The sequence below is a fragment of the Macadamia integrifolia genome, unplaced genomic scaffold (genome assembly GCF_013358625.1).
Source record: "Macadamia integrifolia cultivar HAES 741 unplaced genomic scaffold, SCU_Mint_v3 scaffold1945, whole genome shotgun sequence".
In the NCBI taxonomy this organism is placed as follows: domain Eukaryota; kingdom Viridiplantae; phylum Streptophyta; class Magnoliopsida; order Proteales; family Proteaceae; genus Macadamia; species Macadamia integrifolia.
Window position 1 is genome coordinate 4,602 of NW_024868431.1, and position 20,647 is coordinate 25,248.

A 20,647-nucleotide genomic window follows, 5' to 3' on the forward strand; every position below is an offset into this window, starting at 1 on the left:
TCCATTTTTATGAATTTTTTAATCTAAACTATCTATTCTTTCTTAGGGTTAGGAGAGTGCATAGTAATGCCAAGAATACCAGCATGGATAAAAGGGGTTATTTGATTAAATTGGACTCTAAAATTTTGCATGTGGCTAATATATATCATGTTCTCTCTATAAAATGATCAGAATAGATATATCTTACCACGATTGATGCTTCCGCGTGTAATCCCAGTGGCCCTTGTGCTGATGCAGAAGCTACACTACCTTTTAGGGAACCCTTTCCATTTCGGAACTATCACCTTCGTATGTTACATGGACAACTAAATTTACTTATTTCTTGTAAAATAAGATTGCTGTTATATATATCTAGTTTTATTGTAAAAATGAATGTAGAAAATGGCATGGAGAGTGAAATTTTCTTGTATTAAAGTATAACCTTGGAGGGAAAATTTTGCGTTGGTTTGGGTGGAGGACCAGACCAACCCATGAGGCCATGGTCAACCAGTTCGGGTTTGAGGCAATCTAGCTACTGGCAATGTCTTAATTATTTTCCTATTTTGCCCTTGCCCTTTCCATGTGCTCTCTAGCGTACTCTTCTCCGGTGACTCTCTTCAACCTGAACCTCTGTCACCACCTTCCTTCTTCCTCGTTTCTCCTCCCAGCCTTAATCTGAATAAACAAGAGAAGCGTTTCTAGAGTAACGCAAGAGCGAAGACTTGCGAGTTTGAAAATTTGTTCTATGGTTTCCATGATTCAGAGTTAAGAGGAAACAGGTTAGTTCGATTTTTCCTTGCACAGGAAACTATGGTCAAGGTTTAGTGCCTCTGGTGATGGGTAGCCATCAAATTCGGATGTAACGTCTCTTTTCATTATCTACTTGATTCTTTACGAGCAACTGTTCTCTGCTTTAATGGGCATGTTTGGGTTTCTCTCTGGGTTAGTTACTTGATGGGATTGTATCGTAGGTGTTTGTATTTGGTCTGAGAGAATAATGAGGCTTCCTCGTCATTATCATCTCTCTGGCCTATTATCAGGAAGCAGATTTTCTTTTCAATTTTCTATAACAGCCATTCTCACACCTCGCTTTGTGAACAGTCTATAGGAAATTTACTAATTGATGTGTAATCCCTGAAGGAGATTGGAGAACCAGATTTTGAGGATGAGAAACTGTAAAACATAGAAGCAACTACAAATTTGAACAGCAGCTTGACTGAGAAACATAGTCATTAGTAAAAGAATTGGAAAACGGCAACCCTGAATTCCTTTTTTTAATTTTTATACGGCAAGCGTGAGAAGGTCAGTGTTAAGTTCCAAACTCTTAAGGTTTTTATCAAATAAGTACGTTGGGACTTGGCCACTTAAGTGGCAGCACCGAGAAGCTCTTCCATGTAATCCTTCAGGGGAGTTATTTATTTATTTTGGATGAAGCTGAACCTTCCAAGTCCTCTATAAACTTAAGTCAGGACTGGGATATTGGAGTTCATCTAAAATTAATTGTCCACTTATGAAGCTGCGATCCCCCTCCACTAGTTTTATGCATAGTTCCAAATTTCGCTGAAATCTTGGTGAAATTTTGCTAATTTCGACATGTCCAAGACGAAATAGGAGGGGAAACCAGATGTAGCATAATTTTGGTTGAAATTTCAGTCATTTTGGCCGTTTGCCCCCAAAATGGCCAAGTGAAAAAAATGCACTGTACCAGCAAAAATTCACTGAAATTCGGTATTTCCATTTTGGTTAATCCTACCAAAATGAGATTTAGAACTATGGTTTTATGTGAATTGAGTTCAGGAATGTGGGACTGCGACTTAAATCTAAATTATTCATGATAGAATGCTAAAATAAGTTATCACTCCTAGTCAGACTTCTGTTGGAAAAGAGTTAAACTTTTTATTCTTCCTGCCTCTCATCTAGGTTTATTCTGTGAGGATTAATTCTATTCTTGATGATTATTTTCGTCCCATTTTTTGGTTTTTAATGTATTAATCATTAGTATATCTTAATATTTGAAGTTGAAGTAATTGTTTCCATATATGTCCTTTGTCTGAATATTTTTTGTTGCTACCAGGATTAGCACATGACAAAGTTTCTGATTGTTTAAAGACAAGGTTTGAGATTACACACCAGGGGAAACTGAAATATTTCACCAATTTTGACAGATTTGCTTAAATTTCAAACATTGTGTACTAACCAGCCAAAATGAAAGGAGGCTTATGGAAAATTTTATGCTCTAAAACTAGCCATTGTGATTTTTCGAGTTTAACCAGTAGAATGCATTTCAGGCCAATAATTTGTGATCAGGCGCTTTGTATTTTCATTTAAAATCCTATGATCAGCTGGCGCTTTTGTTTAGGAGTCTGCCATTTGGGAAATCTGTTTTTGTGATGTTTAATAAAGTAATGTAGCTCACATAATGTGCTACTTTTATTTCTTTCATGGTTAACAGTCCAAATAAAAAAATTGTAATGTGATTGTTGAACTGATGAAAATTATAATTGGGCATCAAATTTCCATCTTAATCTTGAACCCTTCATTTTTGAGGCGTGAATCACCATATGCTTTTCTGACTCTGCTGATATGATTTTTGTGTGAAATGTTTACATATTTTCATGGAACAAGCCTGTGTGAAGTGCATACTTTGTGATGTTTCTTTAATTCTCTTACTTTTTTCCCTTTTCACTGCTTTGACGATTTGCAAATTGTTATAGTTGTCTTAGAACCATCGGAGATGACTTTTGGGCTGTTAGTAACCAGGACGAAAGTGTTGTATAAGTCGAAACAGATAAGAATCATATATCTATGGTATTTTCCAGCCGTCAGATCAGATAGTTGGTTATGGAGGTAATACCTTCACTGCTTTTAGTTGACTCAGTGAAGTTTCCAATTTAGACAACATTCCAACAGGAAAGTAAGGGTGGAGGGGCTCATGGGCATGGATTTTACTGTGATTGATTTCCATAAGAGGTTTTTACTTTTCATTTGATGCTTTTGTCTCATTTGAAGTATTTATAAATATTTCCACCAAGAAAATTAGGAAGAATTTTCTGTAGCTCATTAGAGTTGAGTGGATGGTCCTAGCTATATCTTAACCCATAGAAAAAATGCAAAATCAGATATCATGGTCGGCCAGTAATGTTTATGGTCCATCCGCTGATTCTTGCAAATTGGTATTGTATCAAACCCATGGCGAAAAATCTGAAACACAAAAAAGTTAAACTGCGGTGCAGTGCAAATTTATATTGTTTCTTTTGTGTCCAAAATTTGTTAATGGATTAGTGGGGTAGGTTACTTTGGCTTACTTCATGTTGAGAAAAGCATATTTTCTTTAGTTAATAAATTGAATGACATGGAACCAGGTGATATGCTATGTGCTCTGTAATTTGATAGCTTTGGCATATTTTTACTTGAATAGTTAAGCGTTTAATATTCTTTATTTACAACGGCAGAATATGGAGGATCAGATGGTAACACTTATGTGTCGTTGGAATGGGAAGATTACAACTGCATCACTGGGTTTGGATTATGAAGGTGGTAAGCTGAAGGGAATCAGGGTCAATCATAGTATTAGTCATTCAGAGTTGTTGGATAAAATGTATGAGATAACTGGCTATAACAGGAAGCAGTTTGATATCAAGATTACATGTAGATATCCAGTGTCTAGGGGATACATAGCCTACCTGATAGATGACAAGGATTCCACTGAAATAATGCTTGAATTGGGACAACATCCTGATGTACATGCTGTTGAGTTGTACTTGGTAAATGAAACTTTACACATTGAGAGTGGAAGGGATGATCCAGTACTTTTCCAGAGTGGTCCAGACTATGAGGGGAGAGAGGAGTCTCCCCACATCAATGTTGGAAGTGAGAAGGATGGGACTGGGGATCCTGTTCAGGAACTAAATGAAGCAGAAGGCAATGCCTGGGTGTCAGAAGCTAATGCCAACAACAATATTGCAGAAGTTGAACGGGAACCTATTGATGAGTTCACAAATGTGAGCTGGGTGAATGATGCGGTTGCCAGTAACCATGTAGCAGGAGTTCTAGTTGTTCCAGAGAATGTAAAAGATGTGCTACATGTTGGCCAAATATTTCAAACAAAACAACAATTACAGCATGCTGTGAAAGAATATGCTATCAGGACACATCAGCAGTACATTGTCCTAGAGTCAACCCCATCGTTGCTGGCTCTGAAGTGTAAAAATAAAGGTTGTCTGTGGAGGCTTCGTGCATCTTTGAAGAAGAATTCCTCCTCTTCATGTTTTGCCATTACAAGATATGCAGGGCCACACACTTGTGTCAAGCCCAGCATTATCCAGGACCATGCGCAGTTAGATGCTGAATTCATTTGTAGTAAAATACTGGGGCTGGTCAAAGCACAATTATCAATCACACCAGCGGAAATTCAGGCACATATGGCAAATACCTATGACTATAATATTTCATATATGAAGGCATGGAAGGCAAAACAGAAGGCGTTTGAGAAGATATTTGGCAACTGGGAAGAATCGTTTGCCTTGTTGCCAAGATATCTCGATGCGTTGAAAATGAAAAACCCTGGCACCATTGTCTTGTTACAATCTGAGCATGTAAGTGGTCAGTCCAGTGTATTTGAGCGTGTGTTTTGGGCATTTGGCCCCTCAATTGAGGGATTCAAGCATTGTCGGCCTGTAATAAGCATCGACAGCACACAATTGTCTGGGAAGTATGGGGGAATGCTGTTAATTGCAACTGGAGTTGATGGGAACAATGGCTTATTTCCCCTTGCATTTGCTATTGTTGTGAAGGAGAACGGGAGTAATTGGTCATGGTTTTTGGATAATGTTAGAGACATTGTTGGTAATCAAAATGGACTTTGTATTATATCGGATTGCCACAATGATATCTTAGCGGCAATGAGGAGGCCGGATTGGCAAGAACCGAATGCCTTTCATCGCATTTGCATGCGTCACTTAGCCAGCAATTTTAATAGGAGGTTTCATGATGCTGCTTTAAAGAACCTTCTCATTAGGGCTGCAGAGAAAAATCAATGTCAAAAGTATGATAGGATTATTGAGTTAATAACCAACATTAGTCTGAATGCTCGGCAATGGATAGATGAAATTCCTGCTATGCAATGGGCTCTTGCACATGATGATTTCCACCGTTTTGGAATCATGACAACAAACATGTCAGAAACTGTCAACAGTGTACTGAAAGGAGCTCGTGCATTGCCAATAACAGCGTTAGTGAGACTAACATTTTACCGATTGAACACATACTTCATCACGCGAAGGGAGCAAATGGCAGCATATGGGTCACAGTTCACTCCACTTGTTGAGGGGAAACTTGCATGTTATATGAGCAGAGCAGCAGGGCATGGGGTTAAGTGGTTAAATGATGTACCTGATCTTTTTGAAGTGATTACCAAAGGAACTAAAGGCGAGCCTCATACCCATGTTGTAAATCTAGGGGCCCGCATATGTACATGTGGAAAACTTCAGATTTATGGCTATCCATGCTCGCATGTGATTGCAGTGTGCCAGTCAATTATGTTGGATCCCCAGACTCTTGTTGATGATTGGTATAAAGTCAACACTTTTGCACTAACATATGCTTCTGGTTTTCATTCTGTACCTGACATAGGCTCCTGGCCTCCTTATGAAGGACCTAGCATAGTCCCTCCCCCAGATAGAGAACGTACCAGAGGTCGGCCACAGTCAGTGCAATTGCAGAATGAGATGGATGAGCATGGTCGTCGTTGTGTAGGCCCAGAGAGGGAAGGTCGTGGGCCGTCAAACTGTAGTGCATGCAAAAAACCAGGGCACAACCGTCGACGTTGTTTGTTAGCCCAGGGAGGAGCATCAGCATAAGCGCAGCAAAGCCATTCTCATCCTAGTTGATACTTGATAATTCATTGGTATACCGGTAGTGAATATGCCTGCCCTCTCTTTACATGTCTCTTTACCTGTCTTTCTTGAAAGTGTGGCTCTTGGGCTTATGATGTCTTAATACAAGTTATACACTTCTGTATGAACTGTAGTGGTGATAGGATATCCTAACTATTGGTTAATGCTTGCTCTAAGGGAGTTTTGTACTTCTTCATAAAGTTATATTACCAGTTTTGACTTGCCTGAGCAGAAGTTGTGAGTGGGAATCCCACCTTGTGGTTGATGCCTGCCTTGGGGAATTTTTGGGACTTCATTAGAGGTTATGGCTGGTAGTATTGTACCCTTCATTTCAATTGTTATCACTAGAAGTCCCGACTTGATTTTTTTCCCCATAAATTGCTTGCATTTTTGGCACATATGAGGATTATGTGGCAGGTCTTCTCAATGCTTCCTCTGTTGTGGCAAAGACCAAACAGGCCTATATAGTTTGAAACCTATCATTGACCCTTTTTTATATATAATTTTCTCAGAATGCAGAAGCTTTATCGATAGAAAGGGGGATTAGAAAAAGAAAGACTTATAAGAAATGAATCTGGCGTCATATACCCTTACTTCTATATATACATAAAAAAATTGTCTCAAGGGTGTCTTGTATATGCAGCTCCTTGAGTGTTAATTATAGGTTGCAATTTGTTGCTGTCTATATATCTTTATTTTTGCTTGGATATAAAGGCATGTATCAGAGTTATTGCATCACATTTTCCCTTTTCTTATTCTTATTAAAAATTGACTTCTGGTCTTGATAACACATTTTTCTTTGTAATGATAATACATTTGGATCTGAACCTTCGCTGGAACCTCTTCCTCTAAAGTGGAAAAATCATGGAAAACAATTTTAATGATGACTAAGACCTTAGAGATGTAATGGTTTTTGCATGGAGTTTTGAGTATTTAATTTTCATGATACAATGTAGTTTTGAAGTTTTAAAAGTGGTGGGGGGCGGGAGTGGGATGTAGAGTGTACCATAAGGATGTTAGCTTTATTATTAGAGATCAATTCTTAAGATCTATAACAGGGATTCAATGCTGGGTTTATCATTTCTCACCTTTGTTTATTTCTGGCCTTTGGTATTGTTAGTTGATTTTATAAAGTGATTTGGCTCAGGTGAAAAGTTGGATGAACAATATGGAAGGGATTGAAGCATACACAGCTGATCAGGGACACGGGAGTAATATGATTATCTAGGAATATCTTATTCCATTGGAGTCAGCTTTCTGGAAACCTCCAAGGACATGAATTGGAAAAGAGTAGGTTAGTAAGGATTATATGTACACTGAAAATATCCTACAGCAGAGCCCCTTTTCCTCCTCTCTTTTATTCCTTCTATGTTTCCTGCTAGCAGGTTTTATATTTATTTTTTCTGTTTTCTATAATGAAGTTGCCAAGTTGGTCATTCATTAGGGAGGGAGGTAAAGAAGGAATTGGGGTTTGCATTTAATTTTCCACTGTCAATTGAAATCTGATCGTAAGGTCATCCTTTGCTTGTTCTACTTAGCTATAAATCTATGTTGTCAGTTGAAATTTCTGCCGTAAACTTTAGCCAATATTTCTAGAAAAAAAAAAGAAGAAAAACTTAGTCATTATTGTTATTTATTGTAGTATTCTATTTCCTACTTTTTAAGCTGTTTTGATTATTAATGAAGTTGTTTTTCAGAAGAAGACAATAGTCTAGCTATCAACAGAGAGGAGTGAGCATTTCTTCTTGAGCAAGTACCCCTGAGTCCCTGACTACTATGAAAATGTAAACGTTGATGTCTGATGAAATATTCAATCTAATATTTTGTCAAATTGGTCAAACCACTTTTTAGCACAGTTCAACATGGATTTAATATAGTATAAAAAATGATATGTTTTAATAAATATATTAAAATCATTACAAAATAATTGTCTGGTGTTCTGTGAGGAATCAAGCCCAGAACTAACTTGTGTTGTTGAAACTATCATAGCATTCTTTTTATTGTCCTTTGTGTTATTCCCAAAAGTTTTTTCTGTTAGGGGTATAAAAGAGTTTTCAAAATATTTTGAAAGTGACTTATCATTATGTCATTGTCTCATACACTTTTTGAGTACACATGTGAAATGATAGGATTTTATCCCTATGGAAAGAAAATGTATAATACTAAGAGGGAAAAAAATAAGGTTACAAATTATTTGACATCTTAAGGGGTATCAATAAGAGAATCCGTTATTTAAAAGTTGAAATTCTTTAAAGTTTACGGATATATCATATATGTAGATTGAGATGTCATTATGGGCAGTCTTGTTTCACCAGGACATTGGGTACATGAGGTGCACTTTGGAAAACTGCTTATTTCCTAATTTATCAAATGTTACACAGGCAGATATCATCCTGATTTATCAACTGTTTCACAAACATCAATTCACCAAAAAACCACTGCTGATGCGGTAAATTTGCCAACAACAAATGATCAATCAATCTTATGAAATTCCTGGGGAAAATTAGGTATGTCCGAAAATTAACTTCCCCTTCTCTTTCTGTGGTTCTGGATTTCATTTTGCTCATGTTCTGTTTTTCTGTCATCGAATTTCACCTGTGCGAGTTTCTGGGAAGGAAAACAGGGGAATGTTTTGCAAGGGCAGTCAACCATTTAATATGTCTTAACTTTCTCTTAGTTGTTGATTAATTGAATTTCTTAAAGTTCAACTTACCTGCTTTGGTTCTATTGCGTGTGATTGAATCTTCTGCTAGGATTAGGTGTCTGGTGGTACTTTATGCCGGAGCCTCAACCAATGGCTTGCTGCTCACATGAGTGTGCAAGTGCAATTAAGGAAGCCGCATAATGCTAATTAAGGTCTTTCAGGCAGCTGAGGGCCGATGCCCAATGGATGCATTAAGTGGTTTCCTGGTTGGGCATTGCAATCTAGCTGAACCCATATAGGGGCGAAGTGATTTATAATCAGCCTTGCCTTTCAATTGTCATCAGAACAACAAACCCCTTTTCTGAGTGTATTGAAGTGCATGTTTTTTGGCTTGTGGTTCCTACAGGTCTGCTCTTTCTGATGGATTTCCTTCTGCCAAGTATTTCAACTGCATTATTCGTATTTCTTTTATGGAGCATCAAACATTCCTCAAGCTGAAGCACTATCTTCACTTTATGTGCATGGCCTTAGAGTGGGTTCTGTGGTGGTTTTTCCTCAGTTCTAGTGTGCATGGAGGTAAGAGTACACAATGTGTTGTGTTTCCTGAGATTCTTGAGAGGGTCCATGTAGCTACAAATCCAGGAATCAGATTTGGAACTGGAGAACAGCTAGCACCTTTATCATAGGGATGACAATTTAGAAGACTGATAAAATATTCAAGCAGCTCTAAAAATGAGCCAGAGTACTGCTTGATGTGAGTGGTGGCTTCTTAGACAGTTATGGTGGTTTGTCTGACTGGGATTTTAGGTGGTTGGACCTAATATCTCCACATGGCAGATTAGTTGGGGCCCAAATTTCAACTCAATTAAGAGTTGCCCTTGCGGTGACTAAAAAGCTCTGAAGATTTCATCAAAGGCATACTGAGTGCAATGAGGCTCCTCCCACTGCGGGGTTTGGGGAAGGTCATTACTTTTTGAAAAACCAATGGGTGATTGAAAATGCAAGGGAAATTAAGATGCTAATACATAGGGGTAATTATTATTATTATTGTTCTTTTTTGGAAAAATTGACATATGGCCAGTCCAAATCATGTTCTATTCATTGGTTGGAATTTTCATATCATCCTTCAATATGGCACATTGGGTGATCAGTCCATGGAAGCTTCTATGGGTGGACAGCACAAGAACTTTCACCAAGGAAGGAGAAAAAAAAAAAAAGGTAGGTAAAACATTTTGAATAATTATTATCTAATAGGAGAGGGTTGGGCAAGTCCTTAGCTTTCCTAAAGCTAAGTGGCTCAACCAATGATGGACTGAGATGCAAGGGAATGGGAGTCATTTCCAAGGGAAGGGAGAGAGTGACATAGGATTCGCACCCCATCAATGTGCCCATCCTTCCCTCTTTTATAACAGTATCATTAAGAGCATCTGCGAGAACAGATAATCCTTTGTAAGAAGTATAATTCTCTTTATCAATGTTTCAATTAAAACTTTGCTCACAATCACTTCTTGACTGATATCATCATACGAAGCACCACAAGCAGGGGAGAGACAGATGGTGGGAGCTTGATGGAGATTCATTTCCCTTCTTAGGGTGGAATTGTAGAAGTTAAGTAAAACCAACAGAAAAACTACTGGTTTCAAAACTTTCCTTAATTTAGATTTTTTTTGAACTGATTTTCACTTCACCAATTCTTTCATCATGAGCATTGGTACAGTCGGATGTCAAAGAGGAAGGGATAGTTTGAATCCCAAATAATAAGGTTGAGACCTTCTACTCATTTAATGGTTCAAAAGCAAACAATATCAAATCAATTAATTGATAAACTAGTTAGGGGCAAGAGATTGCCACTTAGTTGTGTAGCTTCTGCAGTAGCACGGGTCAATAAGAGCACACACAGAGACATCAATAAGAATGTAATTTTGTGATTTTACAAGGGTAGGAAAGTAATTTTGTGCCCTCTTGTGTCTGGGTGTAGGGTCCACTTGATCCGATAACGTTCTTTTTCCCATTAGTTAAATTAGAGATTAAATAAGAATAATGCATTGTAAGGGCCAAAATTTGACATGTGACCAATTTGTGATCTCTATCACAAAATGATACAGGTGAAATGCATTTTAACACATACACTCTTCAGACCATTTAAGGTATCCCAACCATTTCATTTAATTAATGATGTATACTTTGATCAGAAAATAGAATTGAGGGAACTGTGATTGAGAAAATGCTTCTTTTCCTCACTTGGTACTCATCAGTTATAACATGATTCCAACGCCCACATCTGAAACTATCTCTTTGTTCTCTAATTATCAATTCAAGGGTGTGACACATCTTACCATTTATATTAGATACTGATATCCTTGATAGGGAGTTGAGACAAAGCCTTGCAGAAACTTAAATGGGCCCCTCTCTCTCTCTCTCTCTCTCTCTCTCTCTCTCTCTCTCTCTCTCTCTCTCTCTCTCTATATATATATATATATATATTTCCAAAGCTGGGGAGAATCCCAAGATTTTCATCTAAGTTTTAGACGGTTAGGCTTGGAATTTCCTGTTGGCTGAGCTGGGCCTGACTTTACAAATATGGGCTTTCACCAGGAGCACATAGGCACACAAAAATTATGAAATGATGTGAAACAAATCGATTGTTACCAGCTAATAATTGCAAGGCACTTGGGTTGTAAACTTCTTTTTCCAAAGAAGAAGTGATGTCGGTATTCAGGGAATAAGCATCGATTAACTCTGTGCCAATAACCATGGTATTGGGATAGTCCTACATTGACTTTGAGTGACAAGTATCATATATAAGAGTTATAAGAGGCCACCCTACTTCAAACCAATTAGTTTTAAATAGAAACCTTAACACGTGGTAATACAGAGGATGAAAACGTTATAAAGATCTCAAGTTCCATGAGTAATGACTACAACGCTCACTAAACCACATTTAATCTTGAATCTAGAGACAATAAGCATGACACGACCTTACTTATGACATGTCTCGCATTTGCATCTTATACAATCACCTAATCCAATGTGTCAATTTCGCGTTCATAGTCGGAAAAGACATGTGGCGATGTCATATATATACATATATATATATATATATCTCAAAATGTATATATCAGGGACTCCTATTTTTCTTAAACTGTGAATTACTGTGAGCCCTAATAAGACTGCATCCACCCTAGATAGTCATATCACCTCAAGAGAAAGAGACATATAGGAACTAATGATGAACAAGTATGGAAGATAATCTAAAGTCTTCAATCTCATCATGTCACAGACAAAAAGCCTTAGAAGTAACAAACCTCAGTCACAAACCAAACTAAGATAATCTAAAGTCTTCAATCTCATCATGTCACAGACAAAAAGCCTTAGAAGTAACAAACCTCAGTCACAAACCAAACTACTCCAAACCCATCCTTTCCTCCCTTTCCCATATCACACCACGGCAAGTTTGGTGATGCTAATATTTCCCATCCCAAAAGCACACGCAAATGCTATTCTTTTACCACAAACTCACCTTCCACTTTCTTAACCTAAGGCTACATATCACCTAAATAGTGCGTAGTAGTGCGTAGTTTTCCTAACTTTTCTACCAAACACATTCTCCTTGATATCATACACATAACCATATGGTCGTCTAATGCATGGTACACTATTGAGGGTTGATGTCTTGTATTCTGAAGTTTTGTCGTAAATACAGAGAGACGTAAGTGAAGAGAGCATATAACCCATTTCTCCATTGCTAGTGAAGATTGCTCTCCTGTCACAGTGGATGTAGGAACCTTTTCGAACCGTATATATCCTTGTATTGTGATTATGTGAATTTCACTGTGCATTGGACATGATGGTTTTATACCCATGCATATGAATATATGAATGTATATAAGCCTGCTTTCCATAATGGCTGCATATATCCTCTGACCATAATTTTGTCCTAAATACATGCATGTGGGTATATGTAGATTTTTTTTGGTGTACTTTTAGATGTGTGTGTGTGAGAGAGAGGTGTTGGGAGTGGGTGGGGAAAAAGTGGATAACCGGCCTAGAGATTATCCTTTCGTCTCAATCTCTTGTATCTCAATCCATACCTCAGAAACATGGAGAAACAAGACCCAAGCACCAATAGATTGAGAAAAATCTCTCTCTCTCTCTCTCTGTGACAGACATAACTACTAAGCAGTCTTCCCTTTCTATAACTATATATTAACTTCATCATGACATGATTTCACCCCCCCCCTCTTCAACATTCTAAGCAATCTTCCATATCTATTGGTGTTAAAGTAAAAGTGATAGATGAAGAAGACAAGAGGAAGAAAAAGAAGAACTTTATCCCAAATCTTCTTGCCAAGCAGGTCCTTGATGGAAGTAACTATTATTGCAATATGTCCTCTTATAATTGGATTGTTTTTTCTGTTTCTTACATATTACGTGGACTTATTGGGTCCCAGTTGGCGCCACTTGCCTCCCAATTTGAGATTGAAACAATATCTCTTCTACCTATTTGAGAAGATTGAGACAATATCTTCTCTACATATTTGAGAAAAATGAGACAATATCTCTCCTACCTATTTGAGAGGATTGAGATTGAGAAGATTTATGTCTCCTGCCTATTTGAGAGGATTGAGATTGAGAAGATTTATATCTCCTGCCTATTTGAGAGGATTGAGATCGAGAAGATCAGGACAATATCTCTCCTACCTATTTATGATAGATACAATCTCTCCCTTTCCATTTCTTAGTGTATACAAACAACTGTCTTTCCTTAGTTTTGTATCTCTATCCCTCAATCAAGGGGATCTTTTAGTATAACCTCATGTACATAAACCCATGTATAGTGAATGAAAAAGTACTAAGAATTTCACTCAAGCCTGTTTTTTCATTGCAAGTGAAGATTACAATGGGTCTACAAAAACAACTACTTCCACTCTTTATGTTGTTGTTTTGTTCTTATTCCTGTTGTTGTCTTGCAAATTCAGTTAGAGTAGTTAATGTAGATGATTATGGAGCTAAAGGTGATGGAAGAGATGACACAGAGGTCTGTAATATAAATTAAATCATATCATTGGTTTTCTTCTTGAAGCTTATGGGTTTTCAACTTATTGGCTTTGCTTTGTTGGGTTCATTCAGGCATTTAAGAATGCTTGGAAGGCAGCTTGTTCCTCTTCACATTCTGTTCTTCTTGTGCCTCAGAACAAGAATTATCTTCTTAAGCCAATTACATTCTCTGGTCCTTGCAAATCTGATCTCACAATGTTGGTGAGATAAATCTAATCCCTCCAACACCCCCCCCACCCCCAATAAAAAGAAAAAAAAGGCTTCTCTATATGGATGATTGTTCCATGCAAGATATGAATTGTTTCTGGTCTATATTCCAGATCTATGGAACAATTGAAGCTTCAGGTGATCGAAAAGACTACGAACATGATCGCCGATACTGGTTGGTATTTGAAAATATCACACATTTTAAGGTTGAGGGTGGTGGAACCATCAATGGAAATGGAAATATATGGTGGCAAAATTCCTGCAAAGTTAACAAAGAGCTTGTAAGTAATTCTCATTTTAAATTCTCTAAATACTGTTCTATCTCAGTATCTTCTTATATGTGATGGACTAACTATATATTCTTAAATCTTGTTTCAATGGGTTTTTGCAGCCTTGCATTCCTGCCCCCACGGTATGTTTAAGTTCCCATATGTGCAAGTCTTTCCTTTGCTTTTGTTTAAGGATCCATTGTCTAAACAATGGTCTATCCCTAGTCCCTACAGCTGAATTAAGTTAAAAGGGTAATCCAAAGAGAATACAAAAGGATAGAGAGAATTTATAACCCATAACGGGTATGTCTAAATGTAACCTACCCGGTTACAAAAACCTTGTAACCTAAATTATTGTGTCCCATTTATTTTGTCATTTTGTGATTGCTTTTAAGGTCAAAAAAACAAATTCAACCTCAACTTTTTGAATCGTTACTTTGATTTAAACGGTAAAACGAGGGATATTTTGAGAATGAACACACTCTTCCCAAACAACCCAAACAACCCCTTGCCCCAACTAATCTTCTTCCTCCTCGCGAGTCTTTCTGTTACATTTCTTGGTTTTTATGGTATAAAGTTTGGCAAGATCATCTCCAGTGAGTCAGGTAAAAGCTCTCTTTTTTCTTGGCATGTCCAATGCTTTTAGGGGTTTTAGAGTTTAAAACTTTTGGTGGACTTCATTTTTGTTTTTTGAAATTTAGAAAACAAAACCTCTTCCCAGAAATTCATGTATTAATTATATTGTAATAATTTCAGTTGTTGTGCATCAGAGATGAGGTGGGTTAGATAGTTCTAATCATGTCTCTTTTTCTCTCTTCAAAGGAATCAATTGTATTAAATATGCTAGTGTTTTAAGAAAGTTAAAATCCAGAAAGATGACAAATGGCAATATTGTATGCTTTTTTTTTTTCCGTAAAGTAATATTATAGGCTTGGTACTACTATAATGATGACATGTGAAATTTTGTAATTGTAATATATTTTATAGGTTGATTCTAAGAGTTTTGGGATTGATTCTGGTCAATTCCAATTTGATTTGGATTTGGATTGATTTTGATAGCTACTAATTTGATCTTTGATTCTGTGTCTAAAATCGATTATAAGGTTTATAGAGATCGTGGGTCTTAAGATTTGAGGGCGATTCTAGGGTTCTTTTTATCCGATTTTGATTCGATTGGATCAAAATTTATTGGAATCAATTCCAAGGATGTAGGGGACGGTATCAGTATTGGTCTCTATCAATGCTAATCCTATACCGATCCAGATCGGAGGGTATCAGTCTATTTCACCCTTGATTTTTATAAAAGGTACTGCTTTTTACCTATTTTATCCCTGAAACGATCCAGATAACTGATCCGGATCAAGGATCGGTCTCAGCCAATACGACCGATCCCAGATCGATACTTGAAACCATGATCAGTTCGATCTCCAATTCCAAGTTTAAAATCCCTAGTTGATTTGGCTAGTTCAGATCAATCCCAATTCTGATAATTATAGAATGACATATCTAGGATTTTTGGGATTAGGCTATTTGTTTTTAGAATTTAGTGTCAATTCTAAAATTTTTGTGATTGATTCAGAAATGATCCAGACTGGAATCATTAGGGACCAATTTTTTCTTTGATTTTGAGTTAAAATTCTGGTATTAGCCGATCTGGATTAGAATTGGTCATGAACTATCCAACTCCGGAAGTTATAGAATGATCAATTTAGAATTGGAATCATTAGAGGGATTGTTTTGATACTCAATTTCGAGTTTAAAATCATTGGTTGAATAAACCAATTTCGATCCAAATCGACCATAGTAATACCTATCTAGGTTGTTTCAAAATGACTGATTATAAGGCTTTTGTGATTGATTTGATCCATTTCCGATTTTGGTCACTTTGATCTAGATTTTATCTACTATTAGGCAAAATTGAAATCGAAGTTCAATTTCAATTTAGACCGATTCGGTTTTTATTGAGTTGACTAAATGGCTTCTTGTAGGTAATATGTTCTCTTTTAGTAATTTTTTAAAGTTGTTATAAGGTCTTTTATGGTTTCGATTCTCTTGATCTGGTCCAATTCAATTTTTTACCGATTTGATAAAAATTCAAATCGATAAAGGTTCGTTTTACATTTCTCTTGATTAGTCCAATTCACTTGGATTGGAAATGGACACCCTTACTCAAAGCAATAGACCCAATCACCCAACGGTTAGTATAAATTTTTTTTTTCAATCCCATGTTGGACTTTAGGGAGACAAGGAATTGAGATTTGAGATTCCAAACGTAGTGATGGGTCTATTTGGGGATAAAATTACATTTCTACCCTTTTTAAACACTTTGTAATAAAAAGTGGTGCAGCAGCTTTTAAGTTTTTATTGGGAATATAAACACATGAAATTACTTTTTGAATCTTCTTGAACCAGTCATTTCTTTCACAGTAAAAGACTTTTTATGTAACTAAAAGTGGGTTACAAGCCTTTTATAACCTACCTAGGTTAGAACTAGACAAACCCATAACTAAATTATCTTTGTTATAAGGAAGTTATTGAACTTCTTCCATCATTTCTTCATGGTCTTCAACAGGCCTTAACCTTTTTGGAATGCAAGAACTTGCGAGTAAGAAACCTCAATATAAAAAACTCGCAACAAATGCATGTTAGGATTCAGGAATGTGTCAATGTCCAAGCTTTCAATCTCATGATAACTGCACCAGGAGACAGCCCTAACACAGATGGAATCCATGTTACTGAGTCCAAAAACATTCGGATCAAGAGGTGTGTCATCAGAACAGGTAATGTCTATTCTACTATATATGGTCACTAAAGTGAAATTTGGGGGTGTGGGAGGAAATAACTGAAGAGCTTTTTTTTCCTTTCTCTTTTAAGGTGACGACTGCATCTCAATTGTAAGTGGGTCTTCGAAGGTTAAAGCAACTGACATAACCTGTGGGCCAGGTCATGGGATCAGGTATCAGACTCAAACCCTAATTTTTAACAAATTTCGACTGAAATGATCTCACTTTGTGTTTTTTTTCCCTAATTTTTTGAACTTCTTTTGGTGAGTTCAGCATTGGAAGCTTGGGAAAAGGAAATCAAGAAGCCCATGTTTTAGACGTGAAAGTTGATAGAGCAAAACTTTATGGAACCACAAATGGAGTCAGGATCAAGACTTGGCAGGTAATAGCTAGTTAGATTTTCAAATGTACTTTTGCTTATTTGTACGTAACTAGATATTATTTGGATTCATACATGACATATGCATGCTGCATGATTATCTACATATATACGTGTGCAATTATAGATGTGATTATTGTTGGGGCTAGGGTAGGATGTTTTGTATTCTGTTGTATGAGTTTGTGGGTTGATTTCAATGGCCCATTAAAAACCTGTAGGAACCGAGGACTGAAGGCCTGGAATAATCGGCCAACTTTGTGTGTTATCTTTATTAAAGTAGTCTTGATGAACTGCAGACCATATGGGGGGTTAGGCGGTGGCAGTCCCAAGGAAATATTTAGGGTTATATGGGTATTTCAATAAATAATACGTTATGAATTTGTAGAGATTGAATTCTCTGAATGAGAGGAGGTGTGAGGACAAGTGGTTGTAACTCTATTCTTCATTATTAACAATTCTCATCTCACAATAGCCATAAGTAATCTTGTCAAATCACTTAAATATTTGTGGTGGTCTGTGTGATTGCTTTTTTTCCATATGTGTTTTCTTTCTTGCATAGTGATTAGGTTTCAGGTTCCGACAATTATGTGTAGAAATTTTATAATTGTTAACTATGCAGGGAGGTTCTGGGAGTGCAAAGAAAATCAAATTTCAAAATGTTTACATGTACAATGTCACAAATCCTATAATTATAGATCAGAACTACTGTGATCAAGATGACCCTTGCAATGAACAGGTAATAACTCTTACCTCTCCTCTCCTTAGAGTTGATCACAACCCTTAATAATTCCTTTAATTTTCAAAAATTGTCTTCATGATCCTTCTATGCAGAACTCAGCAGTGCAAGTACAGAAAGTAATGTACAAGAATATTAAAGGGACAAGTGCTTCAGAGGTGGCCATGAAATTTGATTGCAGCAAGACCTTTCCATGTCTAGGGGATTTATTTGCAAGATATTAATCTAGTGAGAGAAGGAGGAACATCTACTGCCTCATGTGAGAATGTGAAATGGACTCAAAAAGGGAATGTTTCCCCACTTTGCCCTTGAGAGGAAAGTGAAGTTTGGTTTCTTAGCTAATGCTATATTTGGCTACCATCAGAAAAAAAGAAAAGATTTTTTTTTTTGGTTGTATTTTCATTAGAATAAAAGAAAGAAAGAAAGAAAAAAGCTTTTGTATTTTCTTATGTTTTCTTGTGCTTTTGGCAATAAAAGAAAACTTTACCATTCTCAAGGCGAATTTTGAAATTAAAAAAAAAAATCTTCTTTTGGCTCAGAACATTCCTTTTATTTTATTTTATTTTATTTTTATTTCTTAAGGTCCTCACAATTTTTTTTTATTAAAAAGAATGAAAGAATTGCACATCCAAACAAGCCACTATAAAAATGAAAACCAGAGACCCAACTCCACCTACGGCATTGCCATCAGCAGAGGAGGGCACCGGCCAAGAATAAACTAGAGATTAGCCTTCACCTCCACCTTCAACATTGCTATCAACAAAGGGAAGACCAAACCTCTAACTTATCAAAATGATATTCTCAGAGAGGATTCAGCATTAACAGAGACGAAATCTTGGTTTACCTGAAGCATCCCAGTCGATCTCATTAGTTGAGAACCAAGGAGGGGAGCTCCAAACTACTGAAGAACAAGTTGTAGCTGCCTGCCTCGCCAACCCATCTGCCATAGTGTTAGCCTCCCAAAAACAGTGATTTATGCACCATGTAACTCTATTCAGATACTCCAAGATATACAACCATTTTTTATGGAAAACCCATGGAATGGATTTTCTTTTAATATACCCCACGACTGCTTTGGAATCACATTCCACTTCTAACCAAAACAATTTTAGTTGCATGGAGATCTTTATTGCTTCAAAAAAAGCAGCCATCCAAGCCCAGTAATTCCAAACACAAACATAATTTCTTAAACCTTGTACTTTATTTTTTTTTTCTTTTCTACTTTTGGCTACCGAACACAGCCTAAGGTGATTGATTGTTCTAAGGGGTGATGATGTGTTATACGTAAAATACACATTTATTTGTAGGTTTGTTTTTTGTTTGAGATTTTAAATGTAACCGCAAGCGTACGGATCAATGTAGCTACGGGTCGAACACAGGGAGAGCAACTACTTTATTTATTTTTGCTTCTTTTAATAATGCGAAAGTGAACCGATTAATGGTTGTGATCTAATTCTAATTACCATCCTAAACATATGTATATAAAATAATGTCCTAACCATTCGTCGTCTAAGAAAGACGCAAGCAACACAATTAAAATTAAATAAATAAATAACTAAAAATAACAATCCACGCAATTAAAAAGCAATGAAGAAAAAAATGCTGAAATAAAAATAAAGTAAAAGAAAGGGGATAAAGATAGAAAGAGACTCACAAGTAGGTTTCTCTACCTAGCCTGATGGATGCATCATAATATGAGCTTCCCTACTTGACCAGAGAGTCACTCTTACAAGGGTAACTCTACTTGGCTTTAGGGAAAGGGAGACAATTAAAATAAAAATAATAAAATGATGGTTCTATGGCTAGGAGGGGCAAAGCCAACATATATACTAGCCATGAATCTTGGGGGAAAGGGATAGCAATAATGTAACGACTGAAATTAACATCCTAAATTAAGAAAAAAAGGGTAGTCAGAAGAGGGAATGAGAGGGGGGAGAGAAAACTACTAAAGGAGCCTACTTACTTGAACTTCAACCCTTGAACTGAAAACTTGATCGATTTGAGATACTACCAGTACTAAAAACCAAATTTGGAATAAACCAAATCTGAAATTTCTAGTACTAGAGAAAACAAATTTGAAGAAAAAAATTGAATTTGAAAGACATGCTTCATAGCTTGTTCATGTCACCTAGAACTAAGCCTAGAATTAGAACTTGAAAATTATAACTTCAATTGCTTAAACAATAAAAATAAAAGACTGAATAAAAAACAAAAGTGCTTGCATTAATTGAATAAAAAGAACTTACAAAAGTGTTTAAAGAATAAACCTAGAACTAGAGCTAGAGAAAGAGAAAACTAAAGAAAGAGATAGAGCAACTAAGAAAAAACCCTAGAATTAACAAAATTCTAAAATAATAGAATTAACACAACGGAGAGATTTAAACTTGACACCTCCTAATAAGGAAAAGATTTTGCACACCACAACTCACCAACTACGCTAGGTAGTTGTTGTTACCAAAAAACGAATCTTCAATCACTTAAGGATGTGGTCCATCGATCCTTGTTGGCATTTTGAATATTCTTTGTACCTATGGGACAACTGCAAACGGGCTGGTTCTGCATCTCGGTTCAGTTCTGATCAATTATTCTTTTTCTGGCCTGAAAAGAATAATCACTTGTACGGGTGACCAAACGAATGTGTACTTTTAATTGAACATGTCCATCTTGCTCAGAATTTCGTCCTCTTCGCAACCATGAA

The 20,647-nt window shown here is 36.6% G+C and overlaps 1 protein-coding gene and 1 pseudogene across 6 annotated transcripts; both read left to right on the forward strand.

The window, feature by feature from the left end:
- Window positions 1–466: 466 nt before the first annotated feature.
- On the forward strand, window positions 467–9,604 carry LOC122065264. Of its 6 annotated transcripts, none has more exons than XR_006135962.1 (5): window positions 506–758; window positions 3,432–5,892; window positions 7,021–7,657; window positions 8,255–8,380; window positions 8,924–9,604. XR_006135962.1 is itself a non-coding variant. In XM_042629063.1 (2 exons), exon 2 carries the CDS (start codon window positions 3,435–3,437, stop codon window positions 5,835–5,837), a length of 2,403 nt encoding a protein of 800 aa, XP_042484997.1. In that variant the 5' UTR covers window positions 506–758; window positions 3,432–3,434; the 3' UTR covers window positions 5,838–5,997. The 6 variants fall into 6 exon arrangements, 1 of the variants encoding a protein (XP_042484997.1); XR_006135961.1 differs by having other exon boundaries at window positions 7,021–7,167; XR_006135963.1 differs by lacking the exon at window positions 8,255–8,380 and having other exon boundaries at window positions 7,021–7,167.
- A 3,163-nt stretch (window positions 9,605–12,767) lies between these two features.
- LOC122065267 overlaps window positions 12,768–20,647 on the forward strand; it is a 13,634-nt pseudogene continuing 5,754 nt past the window's right edge.

Coding starts and splice junctions, on each gene's coding strand:
- LOC122065264 (XM_042629063.1), top strand. CDS start 3,435: ATGGAGGATCAGATGGTAACACTTATGTGTCGTTGGAATGGGAAGATT.